Source organism: Equus caballus, chromosome 17, assembly GCF_041296265.1.
Source record: "Equus caballus isolate H_3958 breed thoroughbred chromosome 17, TB-T2T, whole genome shotgun sequence".
NCBI classification, from domain to species: Eukaryota; Metazoa; Chordata; class Mammalia; order Perissodactyla; family Equidae; genus Equus; species Equus caballus.
This window is the reverse complement of record NC_091700.1, coordinates 43398100-43420150: the sequence shown is the minus strand read 5'-3', so window position 1 is coordinate 43420150 and position 22051 is coordinate 43398100. Positions and strand designations below refer to the sequence as shown.

At 40.4% G+C, this 22051-nt stretch overlaps 1 protein-coding gene across 1 annotated transcript; it reads left to right on the top strand.

The window, feature by feature from the left end:
• Window positions 1–3920: 3920 nt before the first annotated feature.
• Window positions 3921–16712, top strand: NUDT15 (nudix hydrolase 15). Its single transcript, XM_001490727.5, has 3 exons — window positions 3921–4141; window positions 7914–8110; window positions 12780–16712. The coding sequence occupies exons 1-3, from the start codon at window positions 3984–3986 to the stop codon at window positions 12920–12922; spliced, it is 498 nt and encodes a 165-aa protein (XP_001490777.1). The 5' UTR covers window positions 3921–3983; the 3' UTR covers window positions 12923–16712.
• Window positions 16713–22051: the final 5339 nt, after the last annotated feature.

Genomic DNA, 22051 nt, shown 5'->3' with positions numbered 1-22051 from the left:
CGATTATGAACAAAGCCACTATAACATGTGCATACAGCTCTTTAAATGAACGTAAGTTTTCATCTATCTTGGGTAAATATCTAAGAATAGGATTGCTGAGTTGCATAAGCGAACGCTTAACATTATACGCAACAATAAATTATCTTCCAGAGTGGTTGTACCATTTTGCATTCCTACCAACAATGTATGAGAGTTCTAACTGGTCTAAATGGTCACCAGCACTACTTGCAATGCCAATTTTTGTGAGGTTTTTAAGATCTTATTCATTCTAATAGATGTATAGATGCACCCATGTGTGGTTTAAATTTTCATTTTCCTAATGACTCATCCTGTTGAGTGTCTTTCATGTGCTTATTTGCCATCCATATCTTTTTGGTGAAATGTCTCTTCAATTCTTTTGCCCATTTATTTATTGAGTTGTTTGCTTTATTACTGGATTTTGAGGATTCTTTGCATATTCTAGATCCAAGTCCTTTATCAGAAATGTGTTTTGCAAATATTTTCTCCCAAGTCTGTACTTTGTCTTTTCATTTTCTTAAATAGTTTCTGTCTTAGCCAGTTCTGGCTGCTGTACAAAATACCATAGACTGGGTGGCTTCAGCAACAGACATTTATTGCTCACAGGTCTGGAGGCTGCAAGTCCAAATCAGGGCGCCGGCAGATTCGGCTCCTGGTGAGAGCCTCCTCCTGGCATGCAGAGGGCCGCCTTCTCACGACGTCCTCGCATGTTGGGGAGAGAGGCAGATCCCACTCTCTGGTTTCTTCTAATAAAGGCACTAATCCCACCATGAGGATCCCACATCATGACCTCCCTAAATCTAATTACCTCTTAAAGGCCCACCTTCAAACACACTGGGGGTTAGGGCTTAGACATGTGCGTTTTGGAGGGGATACCGTTCACTCCATAGCACTATCTGTCAAAGAGAGTAAGTTCTTAATTTTGGTGAAGTCCAAATTATCAGTTTTTCCTTTATGGACCATACCTTTGGTGTCATATCTAAGAATCTATTCCTAACTCAAGATCACAAAGATTTTCTCTGTTTTCTTCTAGACAATTTATAATTTTAGGTGTTTTTATTTGGGTCTACAATCCATTTTGAGTTGTTATATATGGTGCTAGGTAGAGATCAAGCCTCTTTTTCATATATATATATTATATATATGTATGTCAAATTGTTCCAGCACCATTTGTTAAAAAAACTCTCTCTTGGGGCTGGCCCCGTGGCTGAGTGGTTAAGTTCACGCGCTGCGCTGCAGGCGGCCCAGTGTTTCATTGGTTCGGGTCCTGGGCGCAGACATGGCACTGCTCATCAAACCACGCTGGGGCGGCGTCCCACATGCCACAACTAGAAGGACCCACAACGAAGAATATACAACTGTGTACCAGGGGGCTTTGGGGAGAAAAAGGAAAAAATAAAAATCTTTTAAAAAATTTAAAAAAAAAACTCTCTCTTCTCCATTGAATTACCTTTGTAAATTTTCAAAAATTAATCACAAATGTGTAGGTCTATTTCTGGCTGCTCTAGCCTGTTTCAGTGATCTATGTGTATACGCTTTTAACAATATCACACTCTTTTGATTACAGTGGCTTTATCCTAAACCCTGAAATCAAGTGGTATGAATCCTCCAAATTTTCTTTTAAATTGTTTTGATTATTCTAGTCCTTTGCATTTCCAGATAAATTTTAGAATTAGCCTGTCAATTTCTACTTTTAAAAAAGGCTTCTGGCATTTTGATGGGGATTTCATTAAATTTATATAAATCAATTTGAAGAGAATTGACATCTTAACAATATGAAATCTTCTGATCCATGATCATGGTATTTCTCTCCCTTTATTTAAATCTTCTTTAACTTCCCTCAGTAACATTTAATAGTTTTCAGTGTACAGATCTTACACATCTTTTGCTAATTTTTTTTTTAAAGATTTTATTTTTTCCTTTTTCTCCCCAAAGCTCCCCAGTACATAGTTGTGTATTCTTCGTTGTGGGTTCTTCTAGTTGTGGCATGTGGGACGCTGCCTCGGCGTGGTCTGATGAGCAGTGCCATGTCCGCGCCCAGGATTCAAACTAGCGAAACACTGGGCCGCCTGCAGCGGAGCGCGTGAACTTAACCACTCGGCCACGGGGCCAGCCCCCATCTTTTGCTAATTTTATCCTTAAGTATTTTATATACCCTAAAATTCAATTTCTGATTGTTCATTACTAGTATATAACTGATTTTTTATATTGACCTTGAATCCTATGAACTTGCTAAACTCACTTATCTGTTCTAATAGTTTTTTTGTGGATTCGTTAGGATTGTCTGTGCATAAAGACTGTTACTTCTTCCTTTCCAATTTAACATTTATTGATTTTTCTTGATTTTATTGGTTGCATTAGATAGAAGCTCCAGCAATACGATGACTAAAGGTGCTGAGAGTGGGTATCCTTGCTTCTCTCAAATTTTAGTCTTTCACCACTGTATTAGTTTGCTCGGGCTGCCATAACAAAGTGCCACAGACTAGGCAGCTTAAACAACAGAAATTTATTTCCTCACAATGCTGGTGTCTAGAAGTCTAGGATCAAGATTTCAGTGACTGGTTTTTTCTGAGGCCTCCCTTCTTGGCTTGCAGATGGCTGCCTTTTCCCAGTGTCTGCACATGGTCTTCCCTCTGTGTCTGTGTCCTAATGCCCCGTCTTTCAGGATATCACTCTAATGACCTCATTTTAACTTAATTACTTCTTTGTAGACTGTATCCTCAAATACAGTCACATTCTGAGGTGTTCAGGGTTAGGACTTGGACATATGAATTTTCTGAGGAGGGTGAGGGGACACGATTCAGCCCATAACAATTAAACATGATGTCAGCTGTAGGTCTCTGTAGATGCCCCATGTCAGGCTGTTAAAATTCTTTTATTTCTGCTGTGCTTAAACTTTTTTTTAATGGATGAGTGCTAAATTTTGCCGAATTTTATCTGCATCTATTAAGATGATTATCTGCTTCCTTTTCCATCTGTTAATATGATGAATTACACTGATTGTTTCAAATTTTAAGCCAATCCTGTATTTCTGGGACTAACACATTCAATCATGATACAGTATCCTTTTTACATGTTGCCAATTTTTACTTGGGAAAATATTACAGAATATCTTTGTGGTGCACAATGCACTGAAGGATTTGTTTGTGGGTGGAAGAGATGCTATAACAAAGCTTAATCAATCTTCATTTACTATAACATACACAACAAGCATATTACTTCCAAATATGTAGACAAGTAGACAGAAGAGTTCAAACAATTAAAAGTGATTGGAAGCAGGACTAGAGGGCACGGCTGTTCCTGTTGCAGTTTTTGTACCACCTGACTTTTCAAATTCGTTCGTTTTTAGTTTAATTCCAACTCTGATTCAGGTGGGATTTTCTGTTGGCGCGTGGTATGCAAAACAACTGGAACAGTGTGTTTTTCCTCGGAATCGGTAACTAACTCCCACCAGAATTCATTGATCAGTCCTTATTCTTTCCCCATGACTTGTGAACACTTGTTATTTATTCTAGAATATTTCTACACTATCTGTCCTGGCCCTGGTACCACACCGATTTGAGCTACAGTGAGAATGAGTTTACAGTGGTGGAGAAGCTCATTCAAAGAAAAAAGAATAGGATGTGCAAAGGCAGAGAGGCTTATAAAAGCTTATAAAAGCAAGTGGCTGGTAAATGCACGGCTGGGAGGAATCTGAGAGTAGATGATAACGACTGCTAGAAGCGCTACAGTAAGTGTCATTAGTTAAAAGAAACCCCATGACTCGTCCTCCTTCGGGAGGAAACATGACGCTTCCCAAGCTGAACCCCCCGGGGAGGCAGAGGCAGCACGCGCGGAGCTTCATTCGAGACCAAGCGGCTCCCCCTTTGATTTCGGGCGCCCGCGCCGGCGCAGCCGGAGATTGGCGGGGGCCCGGGGCGGGGCGAACGCCACTTCCGGCTGCGGCCGCCGGGTCCTGGCGCGCGATGACGGCCAGCGCGGCAGCGCGGGGGCGGCGGCCTGGCGTCGGGGTGGGAGTGGTGGTGACTAGCAGCAGCCATCCTCGTTGTGTCCTCCTGGGCAAGAGGAAAGGGTCGTTTGGAGCCGGCACTTTCCAGCTTCCTGGGGGTCATTTGGAGTTCGGGTGAGCAGCCGCCCGGGACAGCAGCGCACGCACGGACGGAGCTGCGCCGTGCATGCGTGCGTCCGTGCGTGCGTGCGCGGCGACGCTGCGTCGTTTCTTGCGCGCGCCTATGTTCTCCGCTTGGGCGCCTGCGCGGGGAGGGGCGCTGAGCTAGGTGAGGGTGGAAGGTGGAAGTTCCCCGTTGTCTGGGGCTGCTTTAGCTCGGGCCCGTCAGCTCTGCTCCTGCTTGGCCGCGGCTGGGCGTTGGTTTCTGAGATGTTTTTTACTTGGTATTTATGCATAAGAGATGTTAAGCGGGTGTTTATAATCCTCCAGCAGTCCAGTTTTGTCAGTTAAGACGTTTGCACGGTTTGCCTGTGGTTTAAACGTACACATAGGTTTGCTGTTTCCAGCCTGCGTAGGTGTGGTTGCACGTGAAACTCTTTAGGCCTCAGTTTCCCCATATTTAAAACGAGGAGGTTGGACGAAGTAGTGTGTAAGGTCCCTCTCTGCTTTGGCGTCTGTGATTTGGTGATGTATCAGACCGGCAGAGAAGGTTGCAGGGTGGAGCCACTTGTACACAAGGGATGAAGAAAGCCTGGGGCTGTGCATTCTGAAGTGAGAAGGTTAAAGTCAACAGCGGATAAAGGGCATCTAGAGCGTTCAGACACTGCACATGTGTTTGCTTAAGTATAAAAAGTTTCAAACATACGTAAAAGTAGAGAAAATGGCCATTGAATCCTCATGTACCCGTCACTTAGCTTGTTCTCCGTTCTTTACTGCTCCTCTCCCCACAACAGACGTATATACACACAGCTCTTGTTTTCTAGACTATTTGAAAGGAAAATTCAGATATCCTATTATACCACCCCTAAATAGTTAAGTATGTATCTTTAGTAGGCATTAGAAAACATCCACAATACTATTTTCACACGGTAACAAAATTTTTTTTTTTTTTTTTTTTTTTTGCTGAGGACGATTTGTCCTGAGCTAACGTCTATTGCCAATCATACTATTTTTTTAATGTTAAATAATTTATTATGTATCATAGGGTCTTCTAACTGAATAAAAATATATATTATAGAACTGCTTCCTGGATGATATAATTACACAAATTATTCTTCAGATCATTTGGATAATTTCCAAATAATTCATTGATTTTAGAGGGGTTCCCCCATGATTATTTGTTTCTTGTGACTGTTTCTAGGTGCATGATGCTCTGTTTCTTCCATAGTTTAACATAGGGAACAGCAACAACTTTGCCAACAAACTTCCTATTAAATTGGTAGTCATTAGGTTGCTTGTGAACTAATCACTATGGATTTTATCTTGACATAATCAATACTGGTTTGGGGGCTTTTTTTCAATCTTACTCTTTTTTTGCTTTAGGAAGATTGGCCCTGAGCTAACATATGTGCCAGTCTTCCTCTATTTTGTATGTGGGTCACTGCCACAGCATGGCTGATGAGTGGTGTAGGTCCTCACCTGGAATCCAAACTTGCCAACCCTAGGCACCGAACCTAACTGCTATGCCATGGGGCCAGCCCCCAAAATAATTCTTTAACAACATCTGACACTCAGTTTGTACTGTTTTCCCAATTGTCTTGAAAATGTCTTTTTACTGTTTATGAACCAATCGAGATCAAAGGAAGGGCACATATTGCCTGTGGTTGATAAATTTTTTCTAGTCTCAATCTAACAGTAACCCCCTCCTCTTTTTTCCTGTGCTGTGTTGAAGAATAGGGGTCATTTGAAGGATATCTTATGTTTTGACTATATTCTTCTAATCCACTCATTTCTTATTAAGTGCTAGTTAGAAGTAGAGGCTTGATCCTAGTGCCTTTTAATCAGACTTTATAAAATATAGAATTCTTATGATCTTTTAGCACATGGAATTTTTTTAATGGTCTTCAGAATTTTAAAAGGCATCAATAAATTTATCATTTTTAGATAATTAAGATAAGCCATCAGTTAATAAACAATAAAATTTCTAGATTAAGAATCCAATTGCCCAGACCGGCTCACCATATTATACTTTTTCAGTTATTGGTGGGCATTAGCCAAACTTATCACAAACTAAGCACTATTTAGAAAGTACAATTACTAGAGCAATAGCTAGAGACAGCTGTCTTAACAATTAACACGAGAAGGTATTGGAGTTTTGACTCAGATATAGAATAATAGCCAAAATTGAACTTGAATGAGCTTTTTCCTACGTGCTGGAGATTATGCTAAGCTCTTCACGGGTGTGCTTTCATTTTTTGTACCTGGTGTGCTGAGCAGGCTGCATTTGACGGGAAACAAACAGGAAATGGCTTTATAGGCTCCTTCCATTGTCTTCAAACAGGATTTGTCTTTCCCTTCTCTGTTGCCCCATGACATTTCCTGCAAATTCTGTTGTTTCCCTGTCACGTGATTATAAAAATAAATCACATTTGGGTCATTATGATCCACTTCCAAGCATTTCCCTCTCGCCTGTAGTGGGGAAAGGAGGTGTGGGCCATTGAATTGCTCTTTCTCCACCTCCTCCTCTTCTCACTGTTTCTGCTCTCCTTCCTTCCCCAATGTGCTTTTCCATGACTAGTGCTGCTGTGACCCATCCATTGGTGCCCTCTGGGTGCGGGGTTCATCTGTGTGCTCTCTTTCTCAGGGTATGTTTGTCGGTTGTTTGGAAGACCTGCAAGGCTTTCTGCACTGCACAGTTCCATTACAAAGACGGCTGACCTCCCTCCCCTAGCTCTTGCGTTTAGCATAGCATCCTACTTCTTTTTTTCTGTAGGGTCCCCAGCAATCTCTTGTAGCATCTGCTTGGCCCAAAGGAAATTCACAATGGGAATATTGCTTTCGCTGCTGCCCTTTTTCCTTGCACAGCCATCGTGGCTGCTCTAGCCAATCTCCTGTCTTCCAAATTCCCAAAGTGGGAATAAGCATCAGTCTCTGTATTCACATGCGTCCCTAAACACCAAGCGACGCGTTTCAGACTTACCAAGAGCTCTCACCCTCCTACCAGCTCTGCTCTGATGCATCAGGGTAGACCTGTGAGTTTCCGCTCAGGGTGTCTTTAGCAGAAGAGTGACACATCAGTATCTCCTTCTTGGGGGTCACACCCCATCTCTATGACTAATTCCCTTGCAGGACTCCTTACTTGGTTTGGGGGCAGAGTTGGCCCCTCATCAGGAGGAAGGGAGTCATGTCTACTAGACTAAAAACTGACAACTTACCCTCCCTAACAAAGATCTCCTGTCTTTCTTATGAAGACTGGGGAGGGGAGGCTCAAAAGTCCACTTTGGCTTTCCTTAGCTGACCCTTGAGTTTAGATGGCATCTGTTTGCTCTCTTGCTATACTCTTTAGAATTCAGAGGCACTTATTGCCTATTGTCCTCAATTTTGAGGCTTAAACTAAACTTCTGAGACTACAGGAAAAGACATCATCCGTTTCTTGATAGACTTGGAACTCAAACCTAGGTCGAGTTGACACCCAAGCCTGTGCTCTTAACTGATACGCTAAACTGCCTCCTGGTTGCATTGTGCTCCCAGGCCTGTGAACTAGTGCAGAATTGGCCAAATGTTCATTTTTTTTGTTCAATCTGAAGTCCTTTTGGTCTTCAGATAACTAGGTACAGGATAAACAGAGTGTTGAAGACAGGGTTGTTGATTTATTGTTTTAAAACATGAGCCAATTACAGTTCTTTTTGTGTTATACTAGAAATTTCTAGCCAAGAAGTTCGTGGCCCAAAAAAAAAAAAGTTTACCTAAATAGAATTGAATATAATGATGTGTTTCTGTTTTCCAGTGAAAGCTGGGAGGAATGTGCTCAAAGGGAAACCTGGGAAGAAGCAGCTCTTCATCTGAAAAATGTTCGCTTTGCCTCGGTTGTGAATTCTTTCGTTGAGGAAGAGAATTACCATTATGTCACTATACTAATGAAAGGAGAGGTGGATGTGACTCAGGATTCAGAACCAAAAAATGTAGAGCCTGAGAAAAATGAAAGTAAGGGAATTATATATAATATGCATTTTCTCTGAGGGGAGCATATCGTCTGAAGCAGTATTACATTATGTCACCACATGAAGAGGATTAGATTCTCTTCCTATAGAAATGTACATATACTTAAATCCTGGAGACAAAGGACACAGCAGAAAGAGAACTGGCTGTGGGGCCAGACCACCTGGCTTACGTCCTGGTGCTTCCACTTAGAGGTCTGTAACCCTGGGCAAGTTATTTACCATCTCTGGGCCTCTTTCCATCTGTGGTAATAGTAACCACCTCAGATGGGTTGATACAAGGATAAAATGGGTTAACCCACATAAACAACCTAGTGAACACAGTAAGTACTCAGTGTAAATATTAGTTTTATTTTTAGTGTTTAATTTTGTTTCACACTTGGTTTTTAAAGAAAACATTTAATGAGCCTTCCTCAGTTTTCTCACCTGTACAAGAGAGGCAATAAATTCCTTTTTTAGAGAATGACTAATCTAACAAAACAGTGACCTGTTACCTTCCAGGTTGAATTGAGTGCTCCGAAAGCTTTAATGGCAGCAACTGCTATCATCTACTGCATGCTAAGCATTGTTTTAAGGGCTTTGCATGTATCATCTCTCTTCAAATGTCATAAAACTCCGTGAGAAAAGGAACTAAAGAGAAAAATATCAAACTTGCTGAGTATATTATTTGCTATATGAGGGCTTATCCCAGTGATCTCGTGTGCTGGCCCTTCCCTCTCAACATTTAATTTCTCCTCCAATATGGAAGAATCTTTTCATTTAACAAATACTTCTTGAGTACTGTGTGTCAGACACTGTTCCAGGCACTAAAGAATCAGTGGTGTATGGAACAAAGTCCCTGCCCTCCTGGACTTTACATTTTATTGGGGAGAAAGGCAACAAATTAGCAAATATTTTATGATAGCAATGGTAAGGAATAAGAATAAAAATAAGCTGTGTAAGGATAGTGGTACATGGGTGCTGTGGTCAGGGCAGGTTTCTGACAAGGGGACATATATGCAGAGGCCTGGAGGAAGTGATATTTCTAGAATGAATAAATCACATCTAAAGTGTTTTACAGATTGATTTGCTTGAATGAACAGAAGGGCATGTTCCACCTGAAGGCCTGTTGAGTCATAAGAGGTTTTTTATAAAATAAGTAACTACTTGGAAACATCTAAAATGAGCTAGTAAAATGTGAGCTGTTTTTACTCACAACACTCTGACACAAATGTGTGGGTTTTCTGCTCACACCAAATAGTTCTCCAACTCCCCAGACAGCAGCAGTGCCCTACAATCAGTTCAGTCCTTCTGGAGGTAGCGTCAGATTCCAACACTTCAAGATCTCAGTCCCACAAGACTGCCCCCACTTCAAACGCCAGTCTCAAGTCCTGGCCTCCTGTACTTCTGACCGCCAGGCTATCGGGGGTCCCCACAATCCCCTCCTCAGGTTCATCCATTTGCTAGAATGGCCCAGAGAACTCAGAAAAATACTATGTTACCAGTTTATTAGAAAGGATACAACTCAGGAGCAGCCAGTGGAAGAGATGCACAGGGCAAGGTATGGGGAAGGGGTATGGAGCTATCTCACTCTCTCCAGTCTGCCACCCTCCCAGCGCCTCGCTGTGTTCAACTCCAAAGTTCTCCGAACCCAGTTGTGTAGGGTTTTTATGGAGCTTCCTGTGTAATGGAGGTTCCCGTGATTGATTAAATCATTGTCCGCTGGCGATTAAGTCAATCTCCAGCCCCTCTCCCCTCCCCTAAGGTGGGGAGGTGGGGCTGAAAGTGCCAACCCTAAAAGTTCCAAGTTAGTGTTTCTGGTGACCCTGCCCCATCCTGAAGCTATCTAGGGGTCCCCCAGCCACCTGTTGTCATATTAGCATAAACTCAGGTGTGGTTAAAGAGGGCTTATTCTGGATAATAAAAGATGCTTCTCTCAGTCCTATCACTGGGGAAATTACCAAAGTTTTAGGAACTCTGCTGGGAAAGCAAGACAAAGACCAAATATATACGTCTTAGTTCACAATATCACAGAAAGAAACACCCAAAAATTATCCAAAGGCCTTCAGTTGTCCTAGGGTACAAATAAAATTATTCAGGCCTCAAGAAGTGGAAGGCAGAAGAGGTAGATAAGAACTGTGCCAGGTTCATTGGGGGAATTTTCTACAAGTCTGTCCTGTCTCTCTCATCCCTAATTATCCAGAAAAAATGAGGACTAGGAGAGAGGAGAGCCCAGGACAATAACAATGGAAAAATCAATAGTTTTGACATTCCGAAGCTGGGGGGAGGAGCAGCTGATTGCTTGGCATTTTAATATTAAATTGAAGTTTAGATATGCATATTTCCATTTCAATACTTTTTGTAGGACTCAATTTACTTTTTTCTTTCCGAAGCAAAATATATTACATATAACTGAATTTTTTTTAATTTAGTTTTGAGATGTAATTTATTCTGGTAATAAGAACAGATTGTTGTTATTTTAAAATAGAGCCCTAAACTTGAAAGGAATGAACACACCCTTATTTTTATCTTTTCTTCGGGCAAAAAAAATCTGAGACTAGGTAAGACAAATATGATGAAATAGTTAAGTTTTTTGTACTTAGTCCCCTTCACAAGAAGCAAGGAATAGAGAAGGTGCTGAGGAGAAAACAACAGAGTCACTGACTGGACCATGGGCTGTCACAGTCTCGCTCGCCGAGCGGGCTCTTTGTTTCTTCAGAGCTCCTGCCCTGCCTGGTCTCTGGAGGGATTTGAGCTGGTGAACTCTGGTGCACATCACAACTTCTCATCTTGCTCTTCTGAGCTGCAGGCCTGTGTTTCTAGTTATCCCGTAATATTCACAAGGCACCTCACATTCAGCTCAGCAATTCAGCTTCAGACCATACTTACTATTTTCCTTTACTGAACTTTGAATACATAAGGAGCAGAAATTTTGGCTCCTTCATCTTTGACTCGCCCCTGCCTGACACTGTGCCTGGCTCGTAATCAGTGTTCGGAAGATGTTGAAGGAAGGACGCTTCCAGGGAATGAATATACTAGCAAACCTCTTGCTGTGAGCTTCTTAAATGTGGTACCTACATTGGCCTGCTTTTCAATAACTTCTAAAAGGTCCTTATTCAGCTTTCTGAAGTTCTTCTAAAAGGTTATTACCCTACTTTATGAAGTTCTTTATTAGAGTTTTTGTTACTATATTATTGTATATATTGCTTTTACCTCCTGGAATATAGTAGTTTTGAGTAGTTTTTACATGCTTTGTGATTTTTTAATTCATTAATGTAACTTTTTTTGTTTGCCTACCTTCGCTCTGTTGACCCTCTGACATTGCTAGTCATCTCACATCAAGCAGTGTGATTTTACAAAGCCCAAGGTTAAAGCCCCAAGTCAGATTTGATCAGAAACACTTGTTCCTCTCTATCTCTTAGAAACAGTGTAGCAGGAATTATTTTCACTTTTTTCCCAGTTGGAGCCCTTGCTGGTAACCAGCTGCAGCCTGGCCAAGGTGCAACGGCTCGGTGGGGCTTTGTTTTACTTATAATATAGAGATGCCGTCTCTGTCCCATGTTCATCAGGTCCTGCATCTGGATAGCCTGCTTCAGTTTACTAGTTACTGCATCTTTCCTCCCACCATCTGATTATAATGAGGGGGATCATCCGGATGCTTCATATTCTAGGAGACGGGGAATAAACTTTACAGACAGCTCTTGAGATTCAGTTAATTCAGCATCTTGCAGCACACTGTTGGGCAATCTGTCTCTGTCTCTCTCTCTCTTTCTCACTCTCTCACTCTGTTAGCACATGGCAATAGCTGCTGATCACCCCTTCCTGAACTTGTTCCAATTTCATGGATTCTTTGTCCCCCGCCTTCCCAGAATGAAACTACATGCCTGTATTTTATAGGCAGAGAAATAATGGAAGAAACAGTCCTCACACATAGGTATTGATTATGTGTAATCATAAAGAAACATTTAGAACATGGAGTATAGTCTTAATATAGTATTTATATGTTCACCTGTCATGAGCATCTCAGCTTTCGTGTTGTTTACATTTAGATCATCCAAAAAAATACTATTGCCTAGAATATTTTTCTAGGATTTCATGTGTTTTACAACTAACAGGCTGTTAAATCTTTCTTGTGTCAGTGGATTTTGTTTACATCAGTTCCTCCATATTTGTCATTCTATCTAAAATATGCCACAGCACAAAGAATATTTTTTATTCTCTGCACAGCTTCCATTACTTTTTTAAGAGATAGAGGTTAGCTTAGAAATTTTATAACCTACCTAGTTTTATAGGTGAGGAAACTGGTTTATTTTACTGTAGTGTAACCTGCTGTATATAAAGTTCTGTGTGTTTTGTTTAGCCAAATATTTAAATCAAAATTTAATGGTACTAAATCTGGGTTTTGCCACAAGGTTGCTGCTGTAAACTTGGCTTCATGTTCAAACAACAGCATGCGTTAAACCATCACTGTTCTCTTCTTAAGATCATTATTCTAAACGGTAATTCTGTTTATGTAGCTGAGCTAATGCATAGCATCACTGTTGTGCTTTATTTTATTAACAGCAAATCATTTTTAAATTTATTTCATTTTTTTTAAGTATAGGTTAACTTGCCAAAATAAATATCCTTTGTTTCCTTTCAGCTAAATAAATGGACTTGGTGTCTTTCTGTTCTAGGTTGGGAGTGGGTTCCTTGGGAGGAATTTCCTCCCCTGGACCAACTTTTCTGGGCACTGCGTTGTTTAAAGGAACAAGGCTACGATCCATTTAAAGAAGACTTGAATCATCTGGTAGGATACAAAGGAAATCATCTCTGGTGAACAAGAGAATTCCCTGATTTCCCTAAAAAAAAAACAAAATAAGGTCTGGTTAGAGAATGAAAAATATTTACATTTCGGAACAACTCCACTTTATCTGAAAAGTTCCGTATGACTGCCAGTGTGTTTGCACTCTCTTAATATATCCACCACCTTTTCAGCTCGTACTTGTGAAAAATTTTCTGGGATTTTGTCATGAATTGTACTTCAGACTGAGAAAATGTGATAAATGGTGATACTGTGGTAATTCCGCTTTCTGTATTTCTCTGTGATATTGACTGCAGTTTGTCATTGGCAGCGTGCATGGAGTCGGGTGCAATAGACTGCCTTTGTGTTTCAGTTGAAACAAAGATCCTGACTGAAATGCTAACGCCTGTTGCCTGTTGCAGAATTTATCATGTTTGTTGGTTTTCCTCTTCTGTTTTATTTAAAACAAAAATTTTTCGGTAATATATTGTGACAGTCCTTGCAACTAGAGCGAACAGGACAGATCATTAGGGTATATTTTCCAGATTTCTGATCGAGAACCTAAACCAAGAAAAGTGAGACACACAGTCTCGGATCTGTATCTCATCCTTAAGAGGCCATGTTGGGTTTCTTACCTAATCTCTATCAGATCCAGCTTCCTTATATGTAAAATGAGATTAGACTAGGGCACTGGTTCTCAAAGTGTGGTCTGAGGTTTTTTGTTATGGGTTTTTGTTATTTGTAAATGAGTTAATAAAAGAGTTCTTGAAATTTCTCAATTTTAATTCCTAGAGTCTGAAATGGAAACAGAGGAGTTGCCCTGGCTAAAGATGGGCACAAAGTCCAAGACTAGGAGGGAAGCTGAAAACTCCAAATGCCAGTTTACTAGTGGTGAGGAATAACAAGGAAGGCAAGTTATTGTATTGTAGGGAGAAATCACTACATAACATGTATGTGAAATGTACCTTAAAATGCGTTCTGTATTTTAAAAGATATATAATTATGTGGTTGTGCACATTTGAGAATACTTTTTTTAGTTGTATTACTCTTACTTATTTTTTTATTGAGGTACAACTCACGTATAATATTATATTAATTTCAGGTGTGCAACATAATGATTTGATATTTGTATATATTGCAAAATGACCGCCACAGTAAGTCTACTTAACATCCATCACTTTTACAAGTATTCACAAAAGAATACTTTTAAGTTATGTTTTGTTGTTGAGAATAAAGTGTATCAAATCAGTAGAATTAGAAAAACTCAACTCACACAGTAAGAAGTTTCAATCAACAAGACATTGGGATGCAGAGAAAGAGGCTGTTTAGATAAGATATTCTTCCAACACCAAGAGAGGTAAGCCAGGAGCACAGCTGGAAGTCCAGCGAGTGGGAGCCATGGTCTGGCGAGGCCTGCCCTGGGGGAGCAGCTGGGGGGACTTTGGGAGGCACTTGATCAGAGGAAAATGATGAAGATTATGAGGAAGGGCTTGAACCATCCACAGAAAGGGATGCCTGAAGGCTCCAAGTTTCAGAACTGCTGGGCACACACATACCTGCCTTTTGTTTCTCCCTCTGCTGTGGGTGCCACCAGTGAACACAGACCAAGCGCTCTTGACCGCACATTGCTGCATGCGTCTGTCTTATCATCATTGCTACATAGAAGGAATCCTGGGCTGGGAGAGTTTTCATTTTCTTAATGGCTTTTGAATAGGCTGGGTTTATAAGTACTTATGGCAGCCCGCTGCCTTAAGAGTTGAATTCAAATGGAAGAGAAAGAATAGGTGGTCAACAGGCTCACTAATGAAGGATGCCACATTGGGCAAGGGGCAAGGAAATGGTCAGAATAGAGGAGTGTCATAAGGTCCTGAGTGGTCATCCCCACACCCCAGCTACTACTGTGCCTGGCTTTGCTTCCATGGGCCATCCCAGGTGAAGTGTGTGGGAGTCTGGCTGACTGACCCAAAGGGCTGGAAGTGTGGCAGCCAGGAGCCATAGTTTAAGAACTGGTGGTGAGAACTGTGATAGAAACACGAGTAGCTTGGTAGCTAATTCTACCCACTAAGAGCTTGTCCTACTTGGCATCTAGCAAAACAGGCAAGCAATGAAGCCTATAAGTATTTATTAAGCAATCTGCTGTGCTAAATAAAAAAGGCTTTTTGAGTATCCTTAATGCCTAGCATAGCACATGGCATATTAGTAAGGGTCCATTAATATTTGAATCAATTTGAAAGATAAAATTAGGGAAACGAGATGATAGCAAATTAAAGTGATAGCATGTTTTTTAAAATGTTTTACATTTGACATATAGTATTTATATAGGATCTCAATAAATTATTACAAAATGAACACACCTATGTAACCACCACCTAGATCAAGAAAGAACATTTGACAGCACTTGAAAAGTGCCCCCTCCCAAAGGTACACTATGACCACCATCTCATCATAGATGAGTTTATTTTGGAGTTAGCTACGTAGAAGAATCATACAGTATGCATTTTTGTGACTGGCATCTTTCAATTAACATAATTTTTGAGCTATTTATCCATGTTGTGTAGCTGTGGTTTATGAGTTTTCATTGTGTATAGTAGTCCATTGGTTAAATGTACCAAAATTTGTCTAGTCTAATGTTGATGGTCGTTTGGGTTGTTTCCAGTGTGGAGTTATTCCAGATAAAGCTGCTGTGAGCTTGTGCGCATGCTTTTTCTTTGCACGTGTGTCCTTATTTCTGTTGGATATAAACCTAGGAGTGAAAAGGCCGGGTCACAGAGTATATATATCTTTGCTAAGAAATTTAATGTGCTTAATTTACAAGGTGACTCTTCAGACTTTGCTGGGGGTATTATATAACATATGATATATAAATCTATTAAGTTTCTAGAGTATTAAAAAATATCCTAATCCTGAAATACGTTTATACCCAGGGGTTTGGGATGAGGGGTCGTAGAGCTATGTATATAAATGCATGGTGAACATGTACACAGCAATTTGATTCCTTTGAGGTACATGTGAAATTTCTATTTGTTTTTCCAATGTATTGCCCTATCACTGCCCATAAGAAAGAATCTATCTATTCATTAGTCCTATCTGTTTTTCTGCTTGGCTTTATTTGTTGTTATGTTCTTTGTCTCTGTTGGTTTATAAGTGAAAAGCCGTGGAGGGAAGAGGTGCTAAAATTCTTGGGTGGTGAATAGCAGTGACTCAGAAGGGTCCTTAAAAGCTTTAGGGCCCTGGTGCTCAAACTTGGATGTGTGGGCCTCACATAGGTTCCTGTTCAGCTGGTAAGGAGCAGGTTCTTGAATCTGCCTCCCAGCAGCTACCCCAGTGATTCTGATACACACATAGCTTGTGGCCACACTTTGAGAAATGCCATTTTCAAGACAGTTTGAAGTGTAACTGATATGGCCATTGTACTTGGCACAAGTCTAACATCCTTAATATGGGGGATGCTTTTCCTAGAGGCAACTGTAGGCTACTGAAGCACCTTATTTTAGACTTTAGACACTTTGAATGGAATCCTATTGTAATAAATTTGACAAAATATCAACATTACTATTTACATTTCATCAAAATGAAACCCTATTGTTACACAGTAGAGAGAGGCACAGTACTGTCTTTGTGTACAGAAAGCCTACCCAGGTTAGGAAAAAAATGAGCAGAGGGGATTTTGAAAAAGCCCATTCTTATATTGATGCCTAAAGATGTTTTTGTACCAAACCTGCAGCTACTGTGTTTTTGATGACAGAGAAATGAGTAATGTTGGGTCAGTGACTTTATGGATAATTTGGTTGTGAGAAAATAAAGGCCCTTTGTCTGTGAACCATAATATTGGACCCATTTTCTTTTTTTCTTTCAGATAGCCTTTCTGTTCTCAGACTTGCACACAATGGCATCAAAGACAGGTCAGGCGAGCTCATTTTAATAAATGTACAGTGTAAGTGAGTCTCAGGCTTTTCCTTTCAGTTACTCCAGGATCAAAGAACAAACTTTCCACTTTGGGAAAAACAGCAGTCCAAAAGCATGACATTTCTTGTTTTTGTTGAAAATGTATGCAAACTTTGGCTTACACTTCATGAGAGACCCATGTGTTTGACTATAACTTTTTTGTTGTAATATCTTGGATTAATCCTAATATCTTTAACCCTCCTATGTGTGTCTGTTTGTCTGAATACCCTCCGGTCCCTGCCACAACTCTAGGGAGCTGTTTTTTACCTTCTCTGGAGAAGGAAGGGTCTTGCAGTAAGTTTTGAATTTGGAGCTCGGTTCCTTATGCTTTATTTCTTTATCCTTACCACTATCTGGATTTGTCTTATTCATTTGCTTATGTGCTTATTATCTGTCTCTCCCCTGCCCCTCTGCCTCAAAGTCCAGGAAGGCACGCTCTCCCTGTCTTATTCATTGCTGGATCCTCAGCACCTAGAAGGTGCTCAAACCTAGGAGAAAGGAAAGGAAAGAAAAGGACAGGAGAGAAGGGAGAAGGGGAGGGGAGAGAGCTATGGGGGGTCTAGACCACATTGGGAATGGCAAATATTCCTTCTCTCTGACTCCAGATCAGCCCAGGAAGCTTTCTCAATACAGCAACCAGCACCAGTCAATGGGAGATGATGTGTAATTGAAACCCATTTGTTACTGAACCAGGTTCATTTTTGCCCGCCTCCCAGAAAGCCAAACACTGAGACGATGAGATTGCAGCAGAGACAGAGTTTACTCACAAGGCAGCCATGCGAGGAAGTGAGAGCATGAGCCTCAAATCCGCTTCCCTGAAAATAGGGACTCAGGGATATTTATGGGGTAGGGGGCAAGGTGGTCTGAAATGTGGAGAGAGGTGATTGGAGGTGAGGAGAGGTGAGGTAATTGACGATCTGCGCAAGCGTATTCAGACTTCATTCCTCTTCATAGGATGCATGTTCACAAAATGGTGGTGTTACCATGATCTGAGGGTGGAGTTTTTAGCCTCTTGAGGTCAAAAGGTCACCTATCGGACATCTGTGTGGGCCCAGTTGATGAGTTGGTGGTCTCAACCTGCCTGAAGTGGACAAGGAGTTCTAATTCCTGAAGAACAGCTTACACACCCATTACCATGGTGACCCAGGCTCCAGGGAGATGTTATCCTGTAGGAGCCTAGTGGGAGTCAGATGGCATATTGCCTAAACAGCACAGTTAACAATGGGCGGGTTAAACAGCTAAAAGCTATACGCAGTAATTGCAAAAAGGAAAAACTTTAGTACCTAGCTACTTAATCATCAATGGCTGTTTGCTGGTTTCACATTCCATATGACCTCTAATGCTAATATTCCTTGATTCTACCTATCAAAGGGAAGGCAGCTAAGACATTTAAAAGGGAAGTTTCAGCAAAAGATTTAGGGGACGGTATACCTTACGTAAGGAAAAGAAGTACCCACTTTGTGGCAACGAAATTCCTTTAAATTGCCATAAATTCAGTTGCTACAAAGAAAATAATTTTCCCATACAAACATTATGATTAGGGAAATACATAATGACCAAAGATTTGGTCTCATAAAAATTGCTGAAAAAACTGTTAAAATGAACATACAATAAAAATACTGGTTAATTGAAACATTGATTAACCAAGTTTAGTAAAATGGTCTTAAGTGTATTATATGTATTAGTTATACAAGGGACCTTAATATGCAAATGTATATACCAAATTCAATCTAAAATAAAAAACAAATATCTCACTAGGATAAACATTCATTAAACATTTAGTTAATAGAGTTTATACAGACTTTTGGCTAATGTTATAGGCTGAGTTGTGTCCCCCTGCAATATTGTGACTTATAAGAAATATGTATTTGGTCATTCAGATGACCAAAATATATTTCTCATATATGTTAGTTCTTTGTCCACAGTTCCTGGCTCACAGGTCCCAAAACCCTTGGAATTTCCTAAGAGTTGAAAGTGATAAACGTGTCTTTTGTTAAGTTAATGGGGTGGCTTTTGGGAAATCTCCTAAGGATGGGGGCTGGTTGCCAATGGAGCCAACCTTGTGTTTAGAGGGTTGGAACTTTCAGCCCCACCCCCAATCTCTGGGGAGGGGAGAAGTGTTCGAGGTTGAATCAATCACCAATAGCCAGTGATTTAACAATCAGCCTATGTAATGAAGCCTCTATGAAAACCCAAAAGGATGGGGTTCAGACAGCTTACGTGTTGGTCAACAAGTGGAGATTTGGGGAGAGTGGTGAGTCTGGAGAGGGCATGGAAGCTCCACACCCTTTTTCCATACCTTTCCCTATGTATCTCTTAGGATCTGGATGTTCCTGAGCTGTATCTTTTTATAATAGATTGGTAATCTAGTGACTAAACAGTTTCCTGAGTTCTTTGAGCCCTTCTAGCAAATTAATTGAAACCATGGAGAGTGTTGTGGGAAGCTCTGATTTATAGCCAGTCAGTCAGAGGTACAGGTGACAACCTGGACGTGCGATTGACATCGTGAGTTGGAGAGGGGATTTGGAACCTCCAATCTATAGCTGTTCGGTCAGAAGCACAGGTAATAACCTGGTCTTGTGATGGGCAGCTGATGTGGAAGGCGGTCTTGTGGGACTGAGCCCTTTACCTGTGGAATCTGATTCTGTCTCAGAGTGGATAGTGTTAGAATTGAGTTGAAGTCTTGGACACCCTTCTGGCATCCAAGAACTGCTTGTTGGTTGGGGTAACTACCATCCACATTGGAACTGGAATCAGTTTAACCCCAACAAAATTCATACGTTGAAGCCCTAAACCCTCAGTACCTCAGAGTGTGACTATAAAAGGCCTTTAAAGGGATGATTAAGTTAAAGTGAGGCCGTTAAGGTGAGCCCTATCCAAACTGACTGGTGTCCTTTTGAGAAGAGGAAATTTGGACACAGAGACATCAGGGCTGTGAGCAAAGAGAAAAGGCCATGTGAGGACACAGCGAGAAGGCAAGCCAAGACGACCTGCCAAACCTCCTGACACCTTGATCTTGGACATCTAGCCTCCATAAATATGTGAAAATAAATTTCTGTTGTTTGAGCCACAAGCGTATTATTTTGTTATGGTGGCCCCAGCAAACTAACAAATCTTACAGCTAAATCTCACAGCTTGAAGAACCGATGTTTGCTATCATGGGTTCCCACACATTCTTTCCATGCCGCCATCTTTGGATTGGAGCTTTGGCAACGTGAAAACCATCTTTAGTCCAAACTTTCCATTCCTTGGCATTTTAAAACAGGGTATAAGGGGACACTTTAATGTTGAAAAGAAAATAATTTTTTTTAACTCGAAAATTTTCAAACACACCAGAAGTAGAAAATAGTACAATGAACTTCCATATACCTACACCCAGATTCAACAAATACCAAGATTTTGCCTTATTTGCTTCAGCTATCTCCTTTCCAGCCCCTTCCTTTTCCTTGGCTGTAGTATCTATTTTTTTTTTATTAGTCAGCCAATATTTTCTTATATTGACTGTGTAATACCTACTGTGGAATGACTTTATGTATATCAGCATACCATTAAAGTTAATTCACATTGATTAATACAAAAGTAAAGAAATTGAACTGAAATAAAATATTTATACTTTTAGAATTCCAAACTAGGATAGACCTTGCATGCCGTGTATTATTCAAGATACCAATCTAAAAAACAATTTTGTTCCTGGGAAATTGCAAAAGTTGGAAAACAAATGTTTTTCTACAGGGATCATGTTTCATTTAAATAATCAAAAAGTTGGAAAAATTGCAGTCAGTTCACTGAAAGGATTTGGAGATTACTAACAATTTAAAAATACAGCATGCAACAAAAAGAATAAATCATGTAGGAATAAACTTAACCAAAGAGGTGAAAGATCTGTACACTGAAAACTATAAAATATTGTTGAAATTGAAGACACAAAGAAATGGAAAGATATTCTGTGCTCTTGGATTGCAAGAATTAACATAGTTAAAATGTCCATACGTCCTAAAGCAATCTACAGATTCAGTGCAGTCCCTATCAAAGTTGCAACATTTTTCACAGAAATAGAACAAAGAATCCTAAAATTTATATGGAACAACAAAAGACCCTGAATAGCCAAAGTAATCCTGAGAGAAAAGAATAAAGCTGGAGGTATCACACTCCCTGATTTCAAAATATACTACAAAGCTATAGTAACCAAAGCAGCGTGGTACTGGCACAAAAACAGACACACAGATCAATGGAACACAATCAAGAGCCAAGAAATAAACCCACACATATATGGACAGCTAATTTTCAAGAAGGGAGCCAAGAACATACAATAGAGAAAGGAGAGTCTCTTCAAGAAATGCTATTGAGAAAACTGGACAGCCATATGCAACAGAATGAAACTGGACCACTATCTTACACCATACACAAAAATTAACTCAAAATAGATTAAAGACTTGAATGTAAGACCTGGAACCGTTAAGCTTCTAGAAGACAACATAGGCAGTATGCTCTTTGACATCAGTCTTAGCATATTTTCAAGTACCATGTCTGAGTGAGCAAGGGAGACAATAGAAAAAATAAACAAATGAGACTACACCAAACTAAAAAGCTTCTGCACAGCAAAGGAAACCATCAACAAGACAAAAAGACAACCTAACAACTGAGAGAAGATATTTGCAAACCATGTATCTGATAAGGGGTTCATATCCAAAATATATAAAGAACTCACACATCTCAACAACAAAAAAACCAACAACCCAATTAAAAAATGGGCAAGAAATCTGAACAGACTTTTTCCCAAAGAAGATATACAGATGGGCAACAGGCACATGAAGAGTTGTTCAACATCACTATCAGGGAAATGCAGATAAAAACTACAATGAGATATCACCTCACGCCCATTAGAATGGCTATAATTAACAGGACAGGAAACAAGTGTTGGAGAGGATGCGGAGAGAAGGGAACCCTTGTACACGGCTGGTGGGAGTGCAAACTGGTGCAGCCACTGTGGAAAACAGTATGGAGGTTCCTCAAAAAATTAAAACTAGATCTACCACATGATCCAGCTATTCCACTGCTGGGTGTTTATCCAAAGAACCTGAAAACACAAATGCATAAAGATATATGCACCCCTATGGTCACCACAGCACTATTCACAATAGCCAAGACTTGGAGGCAACCTAGGTGCCCATCAAGGGACGAGTGGATAAAGATGTGGTACATGTACACAATGGACTACTA

Excerpts from the sequence above, each read along its gene's own strand:
- NUDT15 (XM_001490727.5), top strand. The coding sequence starts at position 3,984 with ATGACGGCCAGCGCGGCAGCGCGGGGGCGGCGGCCTGGCGTCGGGGTG. Across the intron at positions 4,142-7,913 it reads GGGGGTCATTTGGAGTTCGG|TGAAAGCTGGGAGGAATGTG; the intron begins GTGAGCAGCCGC and ends TCTGTTTTCCAG. Across the intron at positions 8,111-12,779 it reads AGAGCCTGAGAAAAATGAAA|GTTGGGAGTGGGTTCCTTGG; the intron begins GTAAGGGAATTA and ends TTTCTGTTCTAG.